Below are 27081 nucleotides of genomic sequence, written 5' to 3' on the forward strand. Positions count from 1 at the left end.
GACCTCAGGAGGTCATCTAGTCCAACCTCTAAAGATGGAGATTCCACCACCTCCCTAGGTAGCCCATTCCAGTGCTTCACCACCCTCCTAGTGAAAAACTTTTTGCTAATATCCAAACTAGATCTCCCCCACTGCAACTTGAGACCATTGCTCCATGTTCTGTCATCTACCACCATTGAGAACAGCCTAGCTCCATCCTCCCTGGAATCCCCCTTTCAGGTAGTTAAAGGCTGTTATCAAATCCCCCCTCATTCTTCTCTTTTGCAGACTAAACAAACCTAGTTCCCTCGGCCTCTCCTCATAAGTCTTGTGCTCCAGCCCCCCAATAATTTTTGTTGCTCTCCACTTGACTCTCTCCAACTTGTCCACATCCTTTTTGTAGTGGGGGGCCCAAAACTGGACACAATACTCCAAATGTGGCCTCACCAATGCCGAATAGAGGGGAATAATCATTTCCCGCAATCTGCTGGCAATGCTCCTACTAATGCAGCCCAATATGCTATTAGCCTTCTTGGCAACCAGGGCACACTGCTGACTCACATCCAGCTTCTTATCCACTGTAACCGCTGGGTCCTTTTCTGCAGAACTGCTGCCTAGCTCGTCGGTCCCCAGTCTGTAGCTGTGCATGGGATTCTTCCATCCTAAGTGGAGGACTCTTCACTTGTCCTTGTTGAACCTCATTAGATTTCCTTTGGCTCAGTCCTCCAATTTGTCTAGGTCCCTCTGTATCCTATCTCTTCCTTCCAGGGCATCTACCACTCCCCCTAGCTTAGTGTCATCTGCAAACTTGCTGAGGGTGCAATCCACCCCATCCTCCAGATCATTAATGAAGATGTTGAACAAAACCGGACCCAGGACCGACCCCTGGGCCTTGTCCCAGACAAGGATGACTTCTAGGACGCAGTATCAAGTGTTTGCCTGGGGAATCTCTAGGGGGCGGTGAAGGCAAATTTCCATCTCTGTTTATGTGAAAACCCAGCCTTTTGAATCTATGCCTGGAGGAAGGGACCATTGTCTGCTGATTACTTGGTCCCAGAATCGGAAGATCAAAGGCCCAAGCTTTATAAAAGAAAGACTAACCTACTTGGGGTGTGCTTGCTCTGAGCTAAAGCTGTTATGAATTTGTACCCACAGAAAACTACCGTTGTGGTGTCTGAAGAACTGACTCCTGCCTGAGCTCTTGTTGGAGTTGGGGGATGATACCTGGTAAATTTATTAGCACGTGGGTAGGTTCTTTTATTGTTTTTAATATGTTTTTTTCTGTAATGCTTTCACCTTAAGAATAAACGTGCTTGCTTAGGAAGGGCTGTGTGGTAACTTATAACTGCTGGAAATTACGCTGTTCATAAGCCTTTGAAAAGAAAGCAAAGCTCGGACGCTGGCCTATTTAAGCAGTCACGCTTGCTGGGAAGCTCACAGTGTAGGCAGTTAACTGTGCAGCCTGGAAAAACTCTTGTCAGGAGGGAGAGAGACATGGGTCCCTACGCAGGAGAGATAGGAGGAGCCTGGGATGTGTGTCCTGGAGAGACCGCAGAAGAGAGAATACAGGTGCACTTGCCCTAAATTGTGATATCCTTATGCCCCTCTCTATTCTTTCCTTCCCCATTCCCCGACCTTCCTTTCTTTTTCCTTTTAGTTAATCCCTTCCTAGCTTCCCTGCTCTCACACTCTTGTTCCATATTAAATATAAATATTTCATAAACAGAACTTCTCCAATAATTATACTGAAAACCCAAAGCCAATACACAAATTGTGGAACTAGCATGGCATTTGCAAACCAACATTTAACTCACACTTCTTGTATGTTCCACACCTTTCCCCACCCTTTGTTTTGTTTATTTAAACTTCAGGCTAAATAGCTTAGACTTCCAATAGAATAAGTAGGGCCTGTGTAGGCACTATTGTAATACAAATAAACAACAAACTGGTTATTGGCATAACACAACATTGTGACCAAAGCAGCTGGGAAAAAATCCCTTTACAAAAATTTAAAGGCAGCCATTGAAGGATTGTGAATTAGCCTCAAGTCAACCTTTTGCACTAAAGAGGAGAGGTGATGCTGACTGGCAATACACAAGAATGCCTACATTTTACTATCAATATGTGACAGAACAGAATCAATTCTGTCCTGAGTCTTTATGGTACTTAAAGTGAAGCTCCAATCCAGACTATGTAAAAAGTGCACAGTAGACCTGCCCCATTTGTGTTCAGAACAGGAGTTGATGGTTTTAGTAACAACTTTAGTCACTACTTTTCATTCACGACTGCAGCACAGAACTAAACAAAGGGATTTACGAGCATAATTCCATTCTGATCGATGCAAGAACAGAATTGTTAAGCAAGGTCTTACTGCCTTTATTGGGGGAGATGTGTGACCCAGAAACCACCCCGCTAGACTTGATATAATTATCGCTTGTTACTGCTGAGCCAATGGAGGAAAGCTTGATACACACGCAACATACTGCCTGTGTTTAAGTGTCCGGATGAGGTTCACACCTTGAGTCCTTCATCTTTGTGCCCCTCAGTATTGTGCAACAGGTACACTTTGAGGTGCTTTCAGTATTTCCAATAAATGAATGAACACTTTTCTCAACGCAACCCTGATTTCTAAAAAGGACAGATGTAAGATGATCTATTCCCCTTTGCTACCCAAATCAAGAGACCTGTTCTGAAGCTAGAGAGCTCACTAAAAGATGCAGCACACCAAAGGACTCCCTTAGATCCAACTGGTAGTTTTAATCATTTTCCTTACTGCATTCTTCTTACCTACAGTTTCCATCTCTAAAGATTCCTCCATTTTCGCATGAACAGACATTTCTGCTATCCAGACAGATTTCTGTCATCTTGATTAAAATAGTAGCCAACATTAAGCTTTTATCATGTAACAAACTTACAATGGCTCTTTGTACAAGTATGAAAGGCTTTGGACTCTGTCGAGAGAAACACCTGGCTTATGGCCAGCCCACCATCCAGGTAAAATACGGGCTAAAAATGTTACTCTGTGTAGCAGCTGCAGACAGAATGAAGGAGCAAAAACTGAAGAAAAGCGTTTTTCCTTCAAGCCACTGACTTGGTTTCTCAAAATTAATGCTTGGATAGAAAATAGTCACAATAATGTAGGGATAAAAATGGACTATTGCTGTGAGTGGAAAGACATCCATTGTTGACACATCTTGAAAAAAAAAGAACAAGAATGTAAAGTAGCTTGTTAGTAGTAAGATGACTTCATGTTTATTGTTCCAGTTTCTCACTCTCTCAAATTGCTCTTCCCAACACACTCCAAACACCATCATCCACACACACAAAGCCTGCTGTGACAATGAAGGGATAAGAACTGGAGAGGCATGAGACAATAGCTTCTTGCGGAAGGATTATAAGTGGAGCCACACAGCAAACCTTAAGTAATGCTTAAATCCCCTCCATACATTTCCTAGTCTAAACTGAATCAAAAAATTATAAGATTCTTCCCCACCTCCCCGCAAAAGATAAAGAAAAATATTTTTATTTTAAAAGCTTTGCTTGCATTTGCTTCAATTCTTTATGTTGCTTCTCTCTGCATTTCTAAAATATGGCATTACATAATTGTATCACTTAAATTACAATGCTTCGAAAACACAAAAGATAGTTTTATGTAATTTTGCTTCTTACAGCATCTGCTTTAAATTGGACTAGAGAAAACAGCAGGCCACATAAGCAAGTTTGCTTAGTAGCTTAAATAAAAAGAAGTAGCATAAGCGTTTCTTCAGCTTTTGTTATCGCAAAACACTTCCCTCTCCACTGTATGTGGCAAAAATGAAGCTGTACATTATTAAGGCTGCTACAATTTGTCACCTTTGCTTTGGAAAATACATTTTAGGCTTATTAGCAATAAATAGTTTGCCTTAAAAGCAGGTAACACCTTTCATCTGAGGGATCTAAATATTATTTACAAAAACTAAGCCCAGTATTTTGCAAATTCACACGAAATACAGACAGTTATGTGACTGACACAAAATCGCTTTCTGTATCAAGTCAGAGGCAGAGTTGAGAATCATCAGACTGCACTTCCAGGGAGAACAGCCTCAGTTTTCTGCTATTTCCTACCACTTATTTACACTGCTCCTGGCTTTCTGCCCCAGTCTCCATTAAATTGGCTAGCATAGGTTGGTCAGCTTCAAATATTATTGCAGATATTAGGAACTGTACCAAGAGAGTAAGGGTGTTTGGACATCACCCAGTATTTATTGGTTAATATATTTTTCTCCAAGACAAAATGTTTAACATTAAATATTTAAGCATTATATCTCTTGGAACTGGAAGTTTTATTTGCAGTTTACAGTACAAGAAACATCAGACTTCTATTGTACAGGACTTACATGCACACTTGAATCTCTAAAAGATGCTTAATAAATAGGGAAGAAAAGGACTCAAATGTTAAACTATTACTTATATTACAGCAGTGTCTAGGAACCCCATCCACTATTAGGGCCCTACTGTGCTAGACACTGTACAAACACAGTGATGGTATGTCTTCTCTGCAGAATTAATGCAGGTGATCAGCACCCAGGTCTGAGCACCTGAGTAAGCCTAGCCCAGCTGTGAGAAGCTACACAGCAAAGCCCTACCCAAGATACTGTGCCCTCGCTGGTGCTGTGCTCAGGTGTGTCACTAGGACATCTGGAGGGCACATCCCATGGCTCTTTGTGCTGCAGTCCGTTGAGCTGCTCTAGACTCTTTCCCAGTGAATTGTGGGAGAACTTGTCTGTCCTTATGGGCACACAGAGGCAAATTGTGGGAAGTCACTAGAGAACTATTAGCACTTGAGGGATTTAGCCTGCATCCTCATTGCAAAGGAGGTGGGTTAGCATGAAGGCTATATTCTGAATTTAATGGAACCCAGATGTAAAAATTAAATTAAAGCCATATGGCAAGGGTTTAAAGTTTCCCAGAATTCTCCCCATCTGACTTGTCCTATTGCTACAGGAAAGTGACCTCTTAATTTGCATCATATTTAGCAGTTCAGACATTACAAACTTAGCTGCAGTGAAGCTGTAATATTTTCTCAGCAATGTCTAATACTGCTCAGTAGGCATTTGACTTATTTAAAATTAATTGATTCAAAAACAGAGTGGTGAGCGGCTCAAAAAAAGAATTTATTTTAAATCTCCATTTTCATGCTAATCACCATTAGTGATGCATACATTCTTCTTGTTACACAAGCACGGAAGTAGCATCATGATTATCAGGCCTTTTATTAATACACCAACAGAAATACATACACCATTTCTTATTATGCCCGCTGTGCCAATGATGGTATTATATTCTGTACCATGACATCTGAAGAAATTAAGGTTTTAAGGCTCAATCTTTCCAGATTTATCCTCAGTCAATCACAGTCATCTAGGTGGGAAATATCCACTCCCATAACCTTTTACATTTGTAAATTCCAGCACAAAAAAAGGCAACACTCTATATTGGTAGTGATGACTCCCTCCGTATCAATACACAGACCAATCTCTAAGCATGCAAGTGACTGCAAGGGTCTGAAAACACAGCCTGTCTCATTTCTCTAGGAGACACAGGCTTGTTCCTAGACATCATCCTGAATTTTTCACCAGAAAAACATTGAGTTTTCAGATCAAGTATTGGTCGGTACAGATAAAGTGAAGATGACACATTCACGGAGGGAGGCAGGAGGAGACAACTGCTGCTTAGTATGCTGTCTCTCTCATAACAGACCTAGGAGTCCCATTGTTGAAGACCACCAAAATCATCTGAACTTTGCAACTTTTCTGGTATTTTCATTCCAGAATGACCTGTGCTTCTAATGTCCGGAGTCAAATCACTGAGAACTCAGAGGCAATAATACAAGAGAAGCCACAGAGTACCATAGAATTAGGGTACTGGGTATATTTCAGAGTGGATAAAAATCAATGGTTTTTTTAAAAATAAAAAAATTTAAAAATAGGATTTTTTAATTTAAATTGGATTTTTTTAAAAAAAAATTTAAATCATCAACACTAAATTTCTCTCTCATTTAAAAAATAACAATTACAATTAAATCTCATCAGAAACATACTAAACCTACACTTACAACCTCATAAAAATGTATTAATGGCTCTTGTCTGTCCAGCTTAACTACCAGCTCTTGCTTCTTGAAAGTTCTGGGCTTTCAGTTTCTGTTTCTCAGCAGACTAAAGTCACATGTGCAAAGAAAGACACAGGCTGGATTGGATTGTTGTTGTTCTGTGCTTATGTGGTGGTGGAGCTGGGCCAAGCAAGACAGAGGAGTTAGTTAAGACACTGTCTTAAAGACAGAGACACAAAGGACACAGGCAGAGTAGAAAGGAACAGTGGAGTTGACTGGAAAGAAAAAGGGAAGACATTCAGTACACACACAGCTTCCTATATTCCCCCACACTTTTGCCACAAAAAAACTGTCATGGCTTCTGGGCGTAAGAAAGACCCTATCTGGGAATATTTTGAAGAAATTCCTTCCCTGGGTAAAAAGGGAAAACATGTCAAGTGTAAGCCGTGCAAGAAGGAGATGCAGGGCCTAGTTGCAAGAATGAAATGTGACAATGAAAACTGCCTATTGGGAGAAAATGATGTGGATGAAGATGTGGATATGTCTGAAGAACAATGTGGATCAACTGGTTAGTAACTTAAATAATTCACTTTGCAATGCATCATTCTTCAAGACTCTCTCTGTGCCTTTTAGAATAAGTGTGATTTAACAAGTAAATTCCCAAGCTGTTTGCTATGTTGGATGTTGCTAGGAAAGGAAGTTTAGCTTAGCTAATCCTTATGGCTTCTTTAACTAGGTTTAAAATCTATCACCCACGTATATGGTACAGTGTGCAAGAAATACTGAGGGCAAATTTGCCAGTTTAAGCCTGAATGGGTGGAGCAATGTACACAATGATCCAGTAATATGTGCCTGTGTGAAAACAAAAGATGAGGTTGCATATCTTTTAGAAATAATAGATATATTGGGAAATGCCCACACAAGACAATATTTCAAAGAAGTGGCAGTGAAAGCTGTAACAAAAATTCAACTGTCACGTGCACAGTTTTGTCACAGACAATGCTGCAAATGCGGCAAAGATGAGAAGATACTTAGAGGAAGAAGCGGAAGGACGCGCCTTAATAACATATGGCTGCAGTGCCCATGTAACGCATCTTTTAGCCAAAGACGTAAGTACATCTTCTCCAGGAATAAAAGAAAATGTTGTTGAAATCGGAAAATACTTCCGTAACAACCATTTTGCTTCAGCTTCACTGAAGAGAACAGAAGGATTCAAACTAATTCTCCCTCAAGATGCTCAATGGAATTCTGTGGTTGATTGTTTTGAATAATTTATTAAAGAACTGGCCTATTCTCATAAAACTTTGTGAAGAAACCGTGATAAAATAGATGGAAGTATCTCATCCAAAGCATCTAACATTGGATTAGAGAGGAAGTAGAGGATATGCTCAGTATACTGAAGCCTATATCCAGGCCTTAAACAAACTTCAGAGAAATTGTTGCTGCACTGCTGATGCTGTCGAAATTTGGAAGGCACTTTTCACAGCAGTAGCTTCCTTTGCAGGCACAGAGAAAATATTTTCATTGTTTGGTATTATTCACTCAAAGCTAAGAAATCGACTGGGAGTTGAAAAAGCAGGAAAAGTCGTATTTCTGTTTCAGTCTATGAATAAAAATGACAGTGGGAGTGGGGAAGATGAGAGCTATTTGTAGAAGTTTTAAGGACAGCCTACGTTTAGTGTTGTGATGACTTGTCTGGTAGAGTTAACAGAATTTGAAAATTAAAAAAAAAAGTTTAAGGACAGCCATCAGCTGGCAACTCAGGAGACTGCTGCAACTGCAAATGTGAAACATTTATGTAATATTTAAAATTAGTTTAATACAATATAAGTGCTATTGTGTGTGTTTGTGTGTGATTTAGTTCTTACCATTCCTCATGTACTGCTGCTGCATCTACAGCTTGACACAGGTAATGAGTATTGTGTACTACTTCCTAACTTGATTTTTATTAATTTATCTAAAAAATTACACAAAGTATACCCTCCTAGATGTTGTAAAATGCTGTATTGAGTTGTAAATTAACATATAATGATCAGATCTGCACCACTGTTTAAGAAATATGTGAAGTAGTATCAGTGGGATACGTGATTTAAATCAATGATTTTCTACTGGTGATTTAAATCAATGATTTATATCGCCTTGATTTAAAATCAATCCACCCTGGTATATTTCCATTTATCTGCTGCCTCTGAAGTGAAAAGACTCAACAGCAGTTTCTCTCACACACAGCAGCCATTATATATCAGCTAGATTTCCTCCATATCCTCTGACAGGAAATAGGAGGAGCCAGCAGAAAAAGCAAACTGGCTGTATTACAATAAGAGGAGCAACTAGGACCGGAGAGTTGGATCACATGGCTTCCCAGAAACCAAGAAGAGAGGAGAGGAGACAGGTGTCCTCTCTCTTATACATCTCACCCCATAGTAGCACTGGTTATTTAAATAAGGTAGCCATTGAAAATCATGGTAAAATATTCAGTCAAATACTGAATTCATCCCATCACTACTTCACAACGAGACACAATCATTAAGTCTCGAGATAGTTCTACAATATTTTTTCAGGTCACCAAATGACAGGACTGCAGTACAACAAGAAAAAAATGTGAAAGGCACGAGTGTTCTTTTTGCAAACCATGATGTCCTATACAAAAGAGTCTCAAAAAATGACACCAACACCGCTACAACACTGCATACATTATTTAACAAGACTGTTGTCATGCTAAAGAATTAATTGCAAAGGAATAAGATTTACCTGATGGAATACAGGCTCTTTCAAATTTAGGTAAATCTGCAAAGAGTCAAAGAAAAAGTGTTACACATACTTCGTTTTACGTACTGATACCTTTGTTTTACATACTGAAAATCATAAAGACTTAAGCCATGCTAGAATAAAAACACAGCTATCCATCTACAAAATACTAAACTTGATTAGGAACTTTATTCTTTGAGTTCCTCCAGATTTATGTCACTATTAAAAATAAGTAGTTTTAATACCTGCCTTAAACAGAGAAGTTCACATCTAAAACTCTCTCGATTTATTCAAACTGTGACGTGCGTAGTAAGTTAAAAATGCATTAACATTTTGAGCATATATAATCCTTGATCGTTACTGAAACAGGCTGAACTATAGTCCTTTTAGGCAATTAATTTTTTCTTGTAATTATCAATCAGTGTCTGTTAAACTATACCTCTGAATTCCCATGGACGCTAACAAAAAGTCACAGTAGACTCCTAATGTAGTGCGTTCAAATCCTGTTTTGGAAAAAAGTGGGTATTGTAGCTATGAAAAGAATTATTTTTTCATTTCAGTGTCAATCTGATCTGCTCCACAACATGCTATATCAAAAAGACACCGAAGAACAGTCCAGGCATATAAAGATGCAAAATCTGCAATACGTTAGGACAAGGTTCAGCAATGAAAGTGGTAGGATAACTCGGATTTATTGCCCATCACCAAATACAGAGATTCCATCCATGTTTGTTTTGGGTCCCTGAGAAGCTTTCCTGCCCCCCAAACATACAGGAAACACACTGAACTGAGGAACAGAATCAAATTAACCTTAACTGTGTCACGTTTATTTGGGTAATTTAAACAGATAACTTAATTGTGGCTGGTTTTGACTACTATTTAGCACATGTATTGCTTTCTCACTGTAGATCTTAATGCACTTTACAAAGATGGCTAAGCATTATTATCCTCATTTTACAGATGAGGAAGCTAAGGCTCAGAAAGGTAAAGAAACTGCCCAAGGTCTCAGAACAAAACAGTGGGAAAGCCAGAACAGCAGACCATTTTCCTGACTCCCAGTCCCAGGCACTAGCACCTGGATTACCCTCCTGTATCCTCTTTATATGACTGGACTTTTCTTTTTCCATGAAAAGTGTTTTGGATCAGTTTTTATTTACAGAAGGGATTCAAGTTTTCCATAGGAAAATTACCTTTTGTACAATGCAATTGCTAACTAGGTCTCCCCAGCTTTGAGCAGAATTGTTCCCTCCTGCCCAGTTTCAACAGCAGGTAATAAAGTACAAGAGGTGGAATGTTGCCAGTTTAATATCCCTTTAAGTGGCAGGAAAATTACTAATGCACATAAGGAAGTTCTGTATAAGAAAAAGTTACTTACTATGCTGACTACAACACTGAAAGTTATTAATAGAAAAAGCAGAAGATAATTGACCGTGTTCTTGTGCTTGAAACATTCATACCTGAAACAAAACATACAGGAAAGTTATATGTCCAATTTTATCATACAAATGATAAAAATTACAAGGAGTAACAATGTTAAAAAGAGCCATTCGTTGGAGATTAAAGGGGACTTGTGAGAAAAGTGGCATGAAACTCATGGTCCCTGGGAGAAACTTTAGACTTTTCCACAAGGCCCTGTCACTTTTATAAATGGGGTCTATTTCATCTGCAAAAAATACTGGCCTGATATTTACTCTTAATTATATGTTACTGAATAAACAACTTGTTTGGCAAAATATAAGTTAATACATGTACGGAAAGATAACCTAATGGGAGGAAAAAACCCGAGAAACAATAATTAGAGCTCTGCTCGCATACAAAATTATCTGCAAACGGTGAACAATACATCCGCAGATTTGCAGGGCTCTAGCAATATTACCTAAAAAGGTTTACTTTTTTATGGAAAGCAAAATTAGACACAAGTTCGATGTGGCTATCAGAAAAAACACTGGTAACTTTTCACACAGTGGCACATAGCCCAAAATTGTATTGCATCAGAACACAGGAAATTGCCGGGCTATGGTGCAATTACATTTAGACTGTTGGATACAGTTCTGACCACCACATCAGAAAAGCATTTGATAAATTGGAAAGTACTTGGAGAACAACAAGCTTGATAGGGGCTGGAGGAACAGATGTATATACAAAAAATTAAGACCTAAATATGTATAGCTTAGCTAAGTGATGAATAAGAGTTAATATGTCCACAAAGCACCACAGAGGAAGAAGAATTACTTAACCTTATAGTAATGGAATGAAAGGGAGGAAAATGTATACTTATTATCTGGGGAAAAAATCTTCAAGACTGGAAGATGTATGGCTCCGGAACAGCCAGTCAGGGGAAGTGGTGGAAATTCCATTGCTTGGGATTTTAAGTTAGACTGAACCAGGAACTAGGGAATGTTCTGTATTGAACAATCCTACATTGGCAATTGGCAAGCAGATTAACTGGATGATCTAAATTTCTCTCTTCTTGAACTTCCCAAATTTTACTAACTATTAGCACATTATTGTAAAGCTCTTTATTTAAGAACTGACACACAGTATACTACCAACTAAACATAATTTCAAGCAGATTCTGTGCACAAATGTCACCTAAATCTGTTATACTTTTAAAAATCTGGAATAATCAATACGAACCAGAAACTGGTGTTTGAACTTTGTTTTTTCTTCTCAGAATCGCATTCAATACAGGCAAAAGAAATGCAAAAGAAATCTATGGGGGACAGGATAAAAAAGATGGAGAAAAGTAGCTCTCTCCTGCCACAGAAGGCAGGACAAGAGGCAATGGGTTCAAACTACACTTTAGCAGATTTAGATTAATTCTCAGGAAAAATCTCCTAACTGTCAGAACAGGACAATGGTACAGATTGCCTATGGAGGCAGGCAAAAGGAGGCTGGATAGCCATCTGTCCTGGATGGTTTAGACACAAGAAATCTTGCATCTTGGCAGGGGGTTAGACTAGATGACCCTTGTAGCTCCTTCTAACCCTATGGTTCTATGATTTTAGGATGGGTTCAGATTAAAGTGAAACAATTATGGACCAAAGTTTTACATCATAGCTGGTGTAAACTGCAGTGAGTGCATCTATGATAACTTACACCAACTGCGGATTTGGCCCTACAGTATTACATTTCATCCACAAACCACAGGCAGTTTTCAATGAAGCTACACCAATTTACACCAGCTGAAGATACGTTTTTAAGGAGACAAACAAACTCATTGCTTGCAACCAGTTCATAACAGGAATAAGTGGATCTGCTTCGTTAATTGGATTTTCAAGGCACAGCCCATCATGTTGCTTCAGGGACTGGATATGACAGGTGGGGAAGACAGTACTGCATAACATGAATCATTTGTTGGAGTGGCAAAATGCTACACAGCTCCCTGAACCAAGTAGGGGCACTGCTTTGGATGGTGTGCCAAAATGTTATATTAGTTTTTCCAGGACACTCTTCTACGAAGTAATTAGTTTCCTCGTGAAATTGAAAAAAAAAAAAGATGTGGCAAGCAGATTTGACCAGGATTTAGAAGTTTACATGGGGAGCACAGGTTATATATCACATTGTCCCTAACGAATGATAACACTGCTGTTTTTGCAAGTGTTATTACAAGTTAGAGTTTTGTTACTCTTGTTGGCTACATGCCAAATAATGCTTAACTCTTAACTGTATATAGTGCTTTACATCTGCAAAGTGTTTTTACAAACATTAATTCAACAATCCTATTAAGCAGGAAGACATCTGGATTTATTAACATTTCTATAGGGCTTATCACAGTATTGTCTCACTTTACCCAAAGTTTTATGTCTCATTTACAGCTAGGGAAATAGACAAAGAGGTTAAGCAACCTGCATCTGGTCACATAGCAGGTCTAAGTTAGCAAAACTAGGATTAGAAACCAGAGTTCCTGCTCCTACCCTGGTCCTCTGCCCATTAGATCATGATTCTTTACTGTTAGTAAAATTATGGACCAGTTGCTATACCCAGGACAGTCAACAGAAGTTTTAGCATCAATTTCAATGAGAGCAGACTGTGTTCCATGTATTGGACATTACATGAAAGTTGCTGTCAAATATTAAAAACGTATGACAAAATACTTACAGGCAGTAGACAAACACACAACAACTGTATATCATTGGCAGCTCATCCAACAGCTACAAAAAGTAGAGAGACACCAAAACATGAAAATCGCTTTTAACTCAGGCACACTGTTGTAAGTTAATCAAAAAAAGTCACTTGTTAAGAAGTAGAGGGTCTTGTATGATACCCAGCTTCTTGACTATATTTTTTATACAATGACATTATCAAACGCGCCTCAATCTTAGAAAGCCAGGTGATTTAATGTGCTTGCTTAACTGAATCATTTGATTATTACATATTACGAGAAAGGATGTCTTCACAGATCTCTGCCATTTTCACCACACTCATATCCCTTCTTAACACTTATGGAACTTCCACGAATTTTAAAAATAATTCTACAGTACAGGACCTACCTAATCCACAAACTTCATAACCTGCTCAAAACATTTAGTGGCATCTCCTCACCTCTCAATAAAGATTAATCAGGGGGTTGTAGTGAAGCCACTTTAAGACCTCATTATTTTTGCACAGCGTATCACAGAACATTAGTACATTACGAAGTATTCTATGATGCAGTGGAGTTCCTTTTCATTTACTTGCTTTCTAATTTGCAAAATTAAGTAAACTGCAGTAAGTTGCAATAATTGGGTCTCCCAGTTATGACTGTAAATTAATGCAGTTTTAACTTAAATAAAACATGTTACTTTAGCCAAAATATTTAATATCACAACATTTGGCTAAAATATTCTTTTAAGTTACTTTTTTGGAAAAAAAGTCTCTTGGAATTAATATGTGCATCTTACCTGAGGCGGCAAAAAAAGATCTATCAAGATTAGACACTTCTGCTGAGGATGCTCACAGGGCATTTGAACTTTTACATCAAATAGAATCAGAATCAAATAGAATCAGAACTTCATCTTTTTCTTCAAAATTCTGCTCTCCAATGAGTGCTTACATACATGTACATGTGAATTTGAGAGTTTGGAGTTGATTTCTCATCAGTGAAGATGGCAGTAAATTCATGAGACTGACAATCTTGAAAAAGGGATCATTAAACATTTTAAACTTAGAAAGTATTTGCTCTACGTAGTTTCAATTAAAGAACAAGTTTTATGGTTCTTTACATTGACTTACATTTTTTTCAGAGGGTAATAAATTTTCCTGGGAAAAGGTAAAGCAGAGTGCAAATGGGGCCAGCATGTATTGCTGCTGGAAGCAGTGGTGCCCCCCTTTCTGAAGGTTATTGAGATGGGTTGCTTGGCTGGAGTTGTGCTGATACAGTGGCTCCTGGTTCTCACTGGTGCAGGGAGACACTCTGGTCCTACTCTGAGTGCTGAACATTAAAGGAAGCAACTCCTGACGATAACAGGCATGTTGCTTTGCATAAAGCTAGACTGGTACTGCTCAATTTGGGAAGAAAGCCTCAATACATTGGCCAAAATAACCATTCCATTTTTAACTTTCACATTGAAAGGCAATTCAGTCATTTTAAGAAAGTGGCCAACTCTCTCAAGAATCAGAATAAATTAGCTTCTCTTGTTTTTGGCAAAAGAAACTTAGAGAATTCAAAAGAGATGACCACCAGTACCCAGATAAATGAAACATTTAGAAGATTCAGCATCAGAGATGAACAGCCCAGAGTTTTCTTAAACCATTTCTTAGCATCTTTGAAATTTGAATTTTTGAAGGTCTGGTCAGATATAAATAGCCACATGATTAATCCATGTAGCTCTCTCTCTCTCCTTTGTTAAAAGTTGTTACTCAATTAAGATTCCATGGAAGAAAACAAACCAAAACAAAAAAACCCAAAACTATTGCCAACATTTTCAAAACTGGACACCTAACATTACGCTCCGGAGTTCACATTTTGGTAGTTTTCAAGGAAAAAATTGTACAGTAAATCTCTTAAGAGGTTCAAACAGATTCCAACTAGGTGAGAACCAAGTCCCCGCAAAAAGACAGCATGGCCCATGCACAGAAAGGAGGGTGTGAATCAGTCCTTTCAGAAGGTCTTAACTATCGGATGAGAAACCTTGGAGAGTGACATGGTGAGCTGATGCAGCTGCCCACTAAACAGTTTTGGCAGCTGCTCTTCAGGCTGCTATCAGTATCTCTAAAAATAAAATGAGTAGCCCAGGACAGAGAAGATAGTGACAGCCACTGGAACAATTTTTCTGAAGCCCTTGCCTTCAGCAGAAACTTCTCCACTTTGCTGTATAATTCTGCCTGATGGTTTGCTGGCAATGCTGAGTTGATGATAGCTCCTGTGAAAGTTACCACTTGAGCTGCTATGAGTGATGACTGTCCACTGTTGATCCACAGACCCAATGAAGAACAGCAGATGGTCTAAAGGATGGAATGCACTTTTTCTATGATGGCTTATAAAACTGTAGTAAAGGTAATTGTGAATCCCTCACATTTAGATTAGCTGCTCCTACCGTTAGGCATTGAGTGCTGTGGAGTAATTTGTTCCAGAAGTGGCCTTGCATATGCAAAATCTTAGTTACTTTATACATCCTGACCTCAATGATAGACAATGATATGCATCGTTGAGGCTGGCAGCCACCAACAAATTCCATGGACATTAGGGTGAGGATTATGGAGGCCATCACCATCCTGATCTTGACTCAGAGGGTGAATTTGTCTATTGTTCTCAGATCTAGGACAAAGCCCCCCAAATCTTCTTTGGAATGACACAGTATTAGGACTAGAACCTCCTCGCCCAACAATGTATTGCTGAAGAACTACTCCTAATATTCCCAATGCAGAACCAGGCCAATAGATATTGCTTTCCACGGAGTTCCGACTTCTGGGTGTGCATCTGCCTTTGGCACTGAAGTGCAGTTTTATACTGCTACAACATAAAATAATACATGGGGATACCAATGGATGACAAAATAATCCTAGGCAATAACGTTCACTACCAAGTCAAAGCTGTAATGTAGTTTAACATTACAGCACCTCAAATGAAAACTCTGTAATAATCCCGTAACACGTAAACTCCCTTCTACTAGAAAAGCCAGTTGATTACAATACTGATTTAGAAATAAGTATATATTTCTGCATGTACATCAGTAACAATGGCTAAAAAAGTCAGGCTCACACTATACTGATCTATATTGAAAGGAGTAATGCAGCAGATGAAATTGTATTAAGTTGCTTCATATGGTCAAGGCATGTCTAGATAGAATATCAAGTGAGATATCTGCACAAGGTTATTCGCATCTGCTTATTAGTACTAACCTGCATTTCATACTTCAGGGTCATGTGGAAGCACCAGGATCCCAATCCAACGGCTGAAATCAAACCAAAACACAATTAGCACAGAAGCCTGTTAAAAACATGTTACAGTATATTTTCTTAACAAATTAACTTACCTGCAAACATCACTCACAGGGACATTTTCAGTCATCCATCCAATTTTTAAAAATGCCTTTTAATTGACACTTGGTCATTAAAAATCCCACTGAACTTTTTGTAAGAGAAGATTACCCCTCCCCCCCCCCATTCTTTTCCATAAAATGGTAGGAGAGTACTGAATGGTAGGATCACAGGAGTACTGTATTTCCAAATATTAAATGTAATAGAACAGTTTAGAATGACTAAGAGACAAAGAGTTACAGAATATTGTCTTTTGTTGCTAAATAAAAGCCACACACCTGTGATGATTTTGTTGATGTTCAGCCAAAAGATTTCAATGGAACTATTCAGAAAAGACTAACGGGTCTTTTCCATTTCTGACTTTTATGAAGCTCTTCATATATGCACCTGGCTATATTTATTTGATAGATTTGCCCTTTCATCTTTGTATTTACTTTTGAAGTTAGCTTAAAGACACCACCTTAGCTGGATATCATCCACCCTGTTTTTCTCAGCCCCAATGGAGACAGATTCTTAGGCCCTGTCTACATTACCGACTTCAGCCAGCATAGCTATGTCAGTCAGGGGTATGGTTCCGGAGTAACACAGCTGTGCGGACAACACTCCTTGGTGTAAACTCAGTTATACTGGCAAAGCCAGGCTTTTATGGATATAGTTTGTTTTGCACAGAGAGGGTGGAATCAGATATCAGTAAAAGTGCAGCTTTGCTGGAATAAGCCGCGCCCACACTAGGAGCTCTTTCCCAGTAGCACTCCAGTATTCCTATACAGGTAAAGTGCTGCTAGTGTAGACATAGTCTTGGAAGTTTTTCTGACTATTTAGATAAGAGGTGGTGGGGAAGGGGATGGTGTTGGCAGTCTCCCTAGTACTTTCAAATGTGGCGAGACATATTCCTTGCAGTTAAAAAAAAAAAATCCCATGGGGTGGGGGGAAGGAAAGGGGAACGTGGAGGAGAGTGGGGGGGGGGAAGAGTAGATTAGCCAGGACATGAACCTAACTCCCACTGGGTATATACACATTCTACCTAAAACTCTCATTTAGTTTCAAATTAAGGTATTTTTCGTTTTGTCCTAAACTGCTGTGTAACGTTGTGCTCCACTCCAAAGAGACAATAGGCATATTTTGGTAATAGGTCAATGTTTATATTACACAGAAGTTTGTAAAGTCTGTCAAATGTGTACGTGCTCTTCCCTAGAGATGTTTGGTTTTTTACACTCTATTAGACTAGGCTTACTATTTCATTGTGTGTACTTAACGAAGACAAATTGCTAAGCAACTACCTTCTTACTTATAGACACATTTGCAGTCCAACCATGTGGTTTAAAATGTATTGTCACAGATATCTGAACTTCACTAATACTCTGGGGAAAATGGACACCGCTGTTTACAGCAAGCATATGCACTTCCAGCATTCCTGACGGAAATTTAATTAAACCAATTACTCATTTAAATCTCAGTAACACTATGCACCTGCATCTACACATTCCTCATAGAGAATTTTTTCATATCATGACCAACATCTATTCCAACTCCCTTAAGATTTAAATGGGAAATTCACTTAACCATGCATCTGGTTACACCTACAATACATCCTGACTGTCATTCATTTTGGAAAACAATAAACTCATCATAGCAGTGAGTCAGTTAGCGTCACTGAAGCCAAGGTTACATCAGTATTTCCTCTACAAAATCCTTTACAGTTTATAACAGCTATGAACTTAAACTTGGGCAGAAACATGCCATATAAGATTTCATCTTGTTTTTTTAATTAACAAAGTATGTTGTTAGTTATATGTTATTAAAGTTATAAATCCAGGAAACTAATTCTAATCCCACTCCACACATACAAAATTAGAAGCTGTTATTTCAGATTTTTGTTTTGGAGCCCTTGTACATTCCAACGGCTGTAAATACTATGTTGCAGAACTTTGGTGTTTCTTCTATTACAAAAGGTTACAATGGTTGAGAGATACTCCTTAAAATGAGAAATGCTGTTGGGATCGCTGCATTCTTAAAAAAAAAGAAAGAAAGAAAGAAAAAAAGAATACTTTAGCTGCAAGCACTGTACGGGCACTGTTTTTATAAAAATCTATAACGGAGGTAGACCCTTTCTTGGTGCAATCATGTTCGCAAGTCAATTTTCGGCAGAAAAGGAGTTGGGGGTTACAGTGGACAAGAAGCTGGAGATGAGTCAGCAGTGTGCCCTGGTTGCCAAGAAGGCTAACGGCATACTGGGTTGCATTAGTAGGAGCACTGCCAGCGGATGGAGGGAAGTGATTATTCCCCTCTATTCGGCATTGGGGAGGCCACATTTGGAGTATTGTGTCCAGTTTTGGGCCCCCCACTACAAAAAGGATGTGGACAAGCTGGAGAGAGTCCAGCAGAGGGCAACAAGAATGATTAGGGGGCAGCAACACAAGGCTTATGAGGAGAGGCTGAGGGATCTAGGCTTGTTTAGTCTGCAAAAGAGAAGAATGAGGGGGGATTTGATAGCAGCCTTTAACTACCTGAAAGGGGGTTCCAGGGAGGATGGGGCTAGGCTGTTCTCGGTGATGGCAGATGACAGAACAAGGAGCAACGGTCTCAAGTTGCAGTGGGGGTGGTCTAGGTTGGATAGTAGGAAAAAGTTTTTCTCTAGGAGGGTGGTGAAACACTGGAATGGATTACCTAGGGAGGTGGTGGAATCTCCGTCTTTAGAGGTTTCTAAGCTGCGGCTTGACGAAGCCCTGCTTGGGATGTTTTAGCTGAGGTTAATCCTGCATTGAGCAGGGGGGCTGGAGTAGATGACCTCCTGAGGTCCCTTCCAACTCTAATATTCTATGATTCTGTCAGATTTCATAAATAAAGCAGGATCATATCTGTTCAGGGTTTGGATGGAAGAACTCAGTGGAAAATCCAGGGTTCTGCAAGAGGCAGGGCTGGTTATTCAGTACGTGGGACTCTCCCCTCTCAATCAGTGCCCTAGAGCTGTGCTGTGGGAGTTGTGCTTAGGGTAACCATCTTTTGGATGAGACAGAAAACCCAGGCCTTGAATACTTTTGGTCATAAGAGCTCATGTCAACTTTATGCAAGGGTAATGATGTCAACTCGAGAGTCCTGGATAAAAGCCAACAAACATATATTCTGTCCATCTAAGATATCCCTTAGATTCAATTCCATTTACGTGGTGGTGGCTTCCTTGCTCCATTCCAGTAGCAGTTAGCAATCCATATATTTTAAGTATTTACACTGAGAGTTTGGCTTTCGTATACATTCACTGCAGACAAATAGATCATCATCGAGCACATCCAGTCATGAGCATAGTGGCTTCTCAGCTGACCACAGTAAAAAATCCAACTGTGTGCCTAGATAGCAGATAAATGTGCATTTTCAAAGTTATGTAATTTGGAAAGGAACTCCTTAAGACAAAATGTTTCAGTCTTTTGTGCAAATTATAAGTGTACCAAGTATTTGTTCAACCACCGCAAATAAGTGCCCTAACACCCTTACCAAAAAAAAAAAAAAAAAATCACAATATCTTAAGACTGTAGTTTCAAAAAATTCTTAAACAGAAAAAGGCACTGTGGAAGTTATGCTTTCAAGTTACAGCATTCTGATTTGCTGCATCATGCTATATCCATTGGGCAGGCAAGGATCTCATTCTACTGTGCTCATGCTCCAAGGCCAGGTCTACACTGACAGTGTAGGTCGACGTAATGCAGCTTATGTCAGCCTCATAAAGTATGCGTCTTTATTGGCATGTCAGTCCTGTTGACCTAAATCACAGTCAAATTTGACTTAAAACCACCTCTGCAAGTGGCGTAGGGCTGAAGTCAAATTCTATGGGTCAAATGAGCTTCCGCGTAGGCAGAGCGCAACATAAATCGACACTGTTGGCCTCTGGGTAGTATCCCATAATGCTCTTTTGTGTCCACTTTGCACATTCGCAGTCTGCTGCACTGTGACCATGTAAACAGGAAATAGCTCCTCCCCACAAGTTTTGAATTCTCATTTCCTGTTTGATCAGTGTGGAAAGAGCTTGCCAGCACAACTGATCATGGTGACTGCACACCCCAAACGCGCTCCAGCCTGGAGTCGACCTGAGGTCTTGGATCTCATCAGTCTGTGGGGCAAAGAGTCTGTTTTGGCTCAGCTCTGAGAAAGCAAAAGAATTTTGGATATCTATGAGAAGATATCTCATGGCATGTTGGAGAAGGGGCACTATGGGGATGCGCAGCAGTGCCGCATTAAGATCAAAGACCTGAGGCAGGCTTATCAGAAAATCAGAGAAGCTAACAGCCATTCTGGCTCCTCACCCAAAACATGCCGCTTTTACGAGGGGCTGCATGCGATTCTCGTCGGAGACCCCATCACTATGCCATCACGCAGAGTTGATACTTCGGGGTAATCCGATGCCAGGATGAATGAAGACAAGTCTATGGACGAGGATGAGGAGGAGAACAGGGGGCAGACAAGTGGGATATCCCTTTTCCTGGAAAGCCAGGAGCTGTTTGCAACACAGAAGCAGCCCACCCAGACGCAGGAAACCATGACTGACTGGGATGCCAGGGAAGGTATGCGGTTGTTGCCTTCCCTTGGGAATGTTCAAGGGACTTATTTTTACATTGTAAAATTGCTTTTCGTCCATGGGATGAGTTAACAATGGGTACCTTGTGCTTTGCTTCCCTCACAGTGGACAACGTGGCCTTCAACTCACCACCATCTCATACTCCTGCAGAGCGCCTGTCGCAGATAAGGTGGAGAACCCCCCCCCAGGATGACATGTTTAATGAGCTAATGAATGCCTCTGTGGCTGCTGACACAGAGCTAAGGGCGTGGAAGATTTCATTATCTGACAAACTGAACATGGACATGGACATCTGGAAGGCAGCACAGGAGTATGAGCGTTCAACACAAGAAAAGATGCTGCGTATAATGTGTGATCAGTCAGACATGTTGAGGCGTCTGGTTGAGCTTCAAGGGATATGTGAAATGGTACAAGTCCTTGATTTTTGGTCTTGATCCCGCACACTATGCATATTAGCATATGATGAGATATGATGAGCAGGCCAATGAACCCCGATCCGACATTAATGATGAAGTAGAAAAGGAAGCACGTTCGCTTCCCCATATGTCTGCCAAGGACCACAGAGAAATCCTAATTTCCTCAGACATACCCATTTTCTACCTATACCTATATCTCTTATTACCATGCAATTGAAATAACATAGCAAGCATGCAAGGGGCTCAAGACTTATTTCTGCACATTAAAGAAGAGTAATTACTAAGGCAGAGTAGTTAAAATAGCCTGGTACTTAACCTTATTTGTGTCCATGTCTGGCCTCTACTCTCACTTCCAGCGCAACAGCCTTATGTTCCCCATTCCTCGCTTCGCGTTATAGAAAGACTTACAGGATTAAAGCACTTCTAGAGAAGTATTCACTTCACAAAAACCAAAACCACAATCAGATATTCTATCAGCACTTCCTCAAATAACTAGAGTATTTTCAAACTGGGAATAAACATGATCACGGAGGAATGATAAACATTTGCCACAGAAATAAGCTTGATGTGGTGATCCACAAATTGGGAAACAGAGACAATTAAGTTCTGATCCAGTAGGAAGACATCTGTGTTACATTGTTACGAGAGTTTCCCCAAGCATATAATAGACTAGAGTTCAGTAAGCATACAGAATATAGTGAGTTGGAACCTCTTAATCCAAGTGAAGCAACATAGCTTTTCAAAGTTAAAGGGGACAACAAGCTGCAGTAGTCAAACAGAAACTGTCTCTCACCCCCCAACATTTTTATGTTGATCTTCACCCCTTCAAATTAGAGGAGCATATCTAAACAGTGTGATAAAGCACAGAATACATACCCTGTTTTAGAGTAGTGGAATGTAGCCTAAAATATATTACGTAATTAAAGTAGTACCAAAAAGGGCTGGAAATGTAAGATCACACTAAGCTATATTATATTTAGAGCAACAATTTCTGAAAGCATAAATAAGGTTTCTTGGTACTAGCAATTGAAGATGTTTGACCGCACAGTTTGTTGCTGTCAGTTGATTTAGTATTTGTTTCAAAGTCTGAGTGGTGATGTAAATGCAATGCCATTCACAAATTTCAGGCTATGCATGGCTGTTATTCACGTGATGTGCAAAAAAGACTTTCAAAGCAATATCTAAAACTGGAAAGAATTTGACACTATACATTGGCTCTAGCCAAGGACATGTACAGGTCACATTAATTCTCCCATGTTTCACTTCTCAAAATGGATGCAAAAAGTCTGTGGGGATATGTATTTCTAAGTAGTTTCAGGAAGCATCAAACTTTATATGATAAAAGATACTTTATTAGACTCTACTTCTATTGTGTAGGGACTAGACAGATAATATTCTGTGGTTTGTTTTTATAAAAAGGTATCTGTGGATTGATATTTAAATCATGCAAAATACAGTTACATCATAGCCAGTCTGAAGGAAGCGGACTTAAAAATGACAGGATTGGGCTAATAAAAATAATTTCACACACAACCAAGAAATGATATCTTAATTTTGTTGGATTATTTTGTTTTTCTTTTTCTGGTAGCTGAAAAGTAATGGTTTTCTTCTCTCACATTTCCCTCCAGAATCAGGATTGGTCCCAAATATTCCCCTAGACCTCTCTTTGGCTGCTGGATAAGAGTAGGTGAATGACTCCTCAACTGAAAGGTTCTAATAACTAATTCCACCACCCTCCTCGCCCATCCCCGGTCCACAGTTTCACTCAACTCCAATTCCTCCAGGCTGGTTATAACTCTTACGAATCTGTGGCTGGAGTACAGAATCCTTTCTCCCCTGCTATTCATTTATCTTTGGCATAGATCGAGTGATTTAGCACTAGAACTTGCTTAAATTTGCAAAAAAATAAATATAGAAGAGAATTTAAAAACAAAAAATTTAAATCTTTGTCAAAAATTTCAGACCAAATCTGGGAGCTATGCCTCTGATGCACACTCTCAAAGCTCAACACCTCTGATAAGAAAAAGCAGGACCAAGAGATACCAGGTGTATACTTCAAGGAGATAAGGAAAAGGTTAGATTAAGTTCAAAACAACCACAGAAGTGCTTGATGAAAGAAGTTAGATCAATTCCCTTCTAAAATGAGCAACATGAGCACTACAGATATAATCCTCAAGAAAATAAGAATTACATGGGGAAAATATTCAGAGAATCTCTAATGGGTCAAAATCTAATTAGGTACTGCAATATCAAGTGGAACCATCAAAAAAATAATTACACATACATTGTCAAATACTAGTGTGGTCTGACTGCTTCAGAAGTAAACTCTTCGAATCATTCCCTAGAAAAATAGATTCCTGATATTCTGGGGCTAATTCTGGTGGTGAATCCAATAAAGGTTCAAGTGTTACTTCTACTGCTACTGAGTTCAGTGACAACCCAACAGCACTCCCTTCCTCCTTGCAAGCTGAATGGTAGCAGAAATGAGCCCTTAAAACAGCACTCTGGATCACAAAGAAGAGTTTAAGTGTAACTAAGCCCTGGTCTACACTTATCTGGCGATTCGGCAGCAGTCGACGGGAGTTATGTAAGCTACACAGGGTACCTTGCGAAACTCCTGTCGACTGCTGTGCTTCCCTTCTGTGCGGCGTCTTCACTGTACTGCGTTACTTGGGGGGAGGGGATTTGCCAGCGTCGACTTCTGGATCGACTGAGCATGTCTTCACTGACCGCTCAATCGATCCAAATAGGTCGATCTGATGGTGGCGAATTTGCCGCCGTCAGTATAGACATACCCCCAGTAAACTCTGTATCTAATATGAACAAGGAGTTTATTTAAATGACTGGTTAGAAACTCTCTTTCTCCTTTTCTCATCAATTCTAGATGCTGGCATACACGTAAAATAAGGGGTGATTCTCTAATTCAAACTGGCTTTGCTCAAAGAGGAAGTAGATGCCAGCTGCAAAAATCTCAGGGCAACAAATAAACAAACATACTTCCGGAGATTCTATAAACCCAGAACCAGCTAAATGCTTGAGAATTAGATTAAACATCAGGTCCCAGGAAATTGGCTCATTTGGACTGGGATGATTTCTGGATGTTACAGTATGTTCCAGAGTTCTCGACATGTTACATATTTTTAGCTTAAAAGTCTTTTCAATGTTTGCCTTTGATACCTACTAATAGCAAAATCTTTAAGTATTAACATCTTAATTTGTTGAAACCAAACCATAATGCTCTTATCTTCACTTCATAGCTGCTTGTTTTTGAACATTAACAAAAAGTCTGACTTGTTAAGCAAAAGCAACTACAGGATCTCTGTTACATGCCTTTTAATGAAGCATGGTACCTGAAGTCAATTCACTTAAGGGATTTGTACTAAGGGTGGTTTCCTTTATGGATTACATCTGTATTTGTTCATCTGTGACAAAGGAAGTGTGAGGAGTGAAATCTGGTAATAAATAATGGCTGTTGCAAGCAAATGCATTTCCTCTGGCACTTCCTTATGAGGAGACATTCCGCACATCTTCACTTCAGGTTTACCTTTCAGTTATGATTTTAGAAAAGGTGCCAGAGTTTTTAGCACATTTCTACTGTGTTTAAAATTCAGTTTATTTTCTCAGTCACCAATTTCATTCTTTAACTGAGCAATCTGATTCTTTAAGACAGATTCAAGGTCCAGCATTGGCCTGTTCCTCACACCATGTATTGCTTAAAGGTCTCAGGTTTGGATTTTTTTTTTAAACAAACAAATGATCGAGACTCTGGAGTAGAACTGAGGTCTGTCTGTCTGTCTGCCTGCCCATGGCAAGTCCTTCGGGGCCATACCCACACTCATGGAAACAACTCTAAATTGTCAGTTTCCACAACTAATGTTGCGATCCAATACCTAGTGGCATTTTTCCTTCTTAGTCAGAAATGAACCAATGGTCCTCAGTATTAAGGAGTATTGTGATGCTGAAGGTGATGTTTTGATACAGTACAATGATCACAAGTAGCCAGGAATTCCATTTTTTAAAGATTCTGTGGCACTTTTTGCAAGAGTGTTAAATTCAGTGTGCTGGCCAAATTCCAAGTAAGTAATTATATTTGGCATCTCTAAACCTTCCTACAGATATAGTTAGGCTTCGTACACACTAGAAAATTAAGTCAGCTTAACTACATTGTTCAGGGGTATGAAAAATCCACACCTTTGAGCGGTGTAGTTAAGCAATCCTAACCCCCAGTGTACACAGCACTAGGTCAATGGAAGAATTCTCTCAAGGAAGTGAATTACCTATATGAGTAATTATTAATTTTAATTCTTTTTTCTGGCTGAGGATAGACAAAAAACTACTATGAAACAAAGGACGTTGTTTGGAAAATGTTCGAACACGTGGCTCCAACAGACATTAAATACTTGTACAATAATTACAGCTTATCTTTAACATACTTCAGGATATCTGTACTAGGTCTCCATACAGATATTAAAAGAGTTACAATTATATACAAGGTATTTTACTATTTAAGTTATGTCAAAGATGCCTAGAACATAGATGTGCTCTTTTATCATTTCTATATGAATCGAAGTACAAGTATAGCCTTAGAAATAATTTAATTAGCCTAACCCATATCACCAATGCTGAAGACAGGGAGAGAGAGAGAGAGAGCCTCTGCAGACAAGGAAACAAACTATCATGTATTAGAGGACTGCCAAATTTGAGGCCACCTTGCAATATATTCTCTCCCTATTGGTAAGAAATAGAGTGACTAGGAGCATTGCTTTCAATTCCCCGGGGCAAGAAAGGAGCTGTTAGCGCAAGTTTGGGGGGTGGGGGGTTCCGTGCTTTTAACACCATGGTTATTTGAACTTCTTAGAAGCCAGTCTACAGATTAATGTTATGAAGCTCTGTAAAGAGGAGAGTGTCCTCTAGCTACCGGCAGAATGCCTTGAATGTGATTGTGATGAAGTGTTTGTACTGATGTAGGTCGAACAAGTGAAAGATAAGCACTAAAACTGACAAAATAGATGGAAACCTTGTGCTCGCTCAGTTCCTCCAAGGTCTTTGCCCCCTTGTTTTATTTATGCTTTTGTAAGTGTTACAAATTAAAATATTAACAGTGTTAAACTGTGTGGTAAACAGGGGCCACACAAGATAGCTTCTGCAAATCAGCATAAAAGGGGGACAAGTCTGTGAAAATGTATACACTGGATTAGAACGCAAGGCCAGAGGGGGCTCATTTCACCATATCAGAAAGTTATTTTGTGAATTCTAATTTAATTTATATGGAGTAAGCAATACTAATGATCATCTCAAGATATTATAGATTATATAAGAATGGAGGTTGACATTATAACAGAAAAAAAATTGTTCCGATTTTGACTATAAAGAGCTCATCTGAAGTCTCTGTATAATTAAAGTGCAAATCAAGTTTTACACATACCTGTGAGACATAAATAGGCAGCTAAATATCGTTTTTCAAGGCCATCTTTATAGGTCTGAATCGCACCATAGATTGGAGGTAGAAGGAAAATCAGGTTACTCACTGTGTTCCCTGTAGGATAGAAACCAATGCAGAGATTTAGTGTTGGGCAACATGCATTTAAATAAACAAAGCTACATTCATTCAAACAAGACTTCAACAGTACTAAAGTAAAAAGGCTACATCTTTTCTCCAGGTCTCTTTCTGCTTTAGCACCTTATCCACTGTTGATTTTGCTATAGTCTGGGTAACCTCATTTGAAGGTGTTTTTTTATTAAATAAAAAACAAAAAAAAAAAACAACTTTTTACTACTTTCCATGTGCCTAGGTAATATTAAAATGCTACATCAGACAAAAG

General features: G+C 39.3%; 1 protein-coding gene across 1 annotated transcript in view; it reads right to left on the reverse strand.

Moving 5' to 3' along the window:
- The window catches only part of ACER3 (alkaline ceramidase 3), a 75380-nt gene that overhangs the window by 21065 nt on the left and 27234 nt on the right, over positions 1–27081 (reverse strand). The window contains exons 2-6 of the mRNA XM_067533332.1: positions 26685–26795; positions 16139–16191; positions 12917–12969; positions 10191–10272; positions 8819–8854 (exon numbers count right to left, since the gene is read on the reverse strand). Of these exons, the coding sequence (XP_067389433.1) occupies positions 8819–8854; positions 10191–10272; positions 12917–12969; positions 16139–16191; positions 26685–26795 (335 nt within the window). The remainder of the gene's footprint in view (positions 1–8818; positions 8855–10190; positions 10273–12916; positions 12970–16138; positions 16192–26684; positions 26796–27081) is intronic.

Source organism: Emydura macquarii, unplaced genomic scaffold (assembly GCF_026122565.2).
Source record: "Emydura macquarii macquarii isolate MOO-44397 ecotype Brisbane River unplaced genomic scaffold, CSIRO-AGI_Emac_v2 contig_3328, whole genome shotgun sequence".
NCBI classification, from domain to species: domain Eukaryota; kingdom Metazoa; phylum Chordata; order Testudines; family Chelidae; genus Emydura; species Emydura macquarii.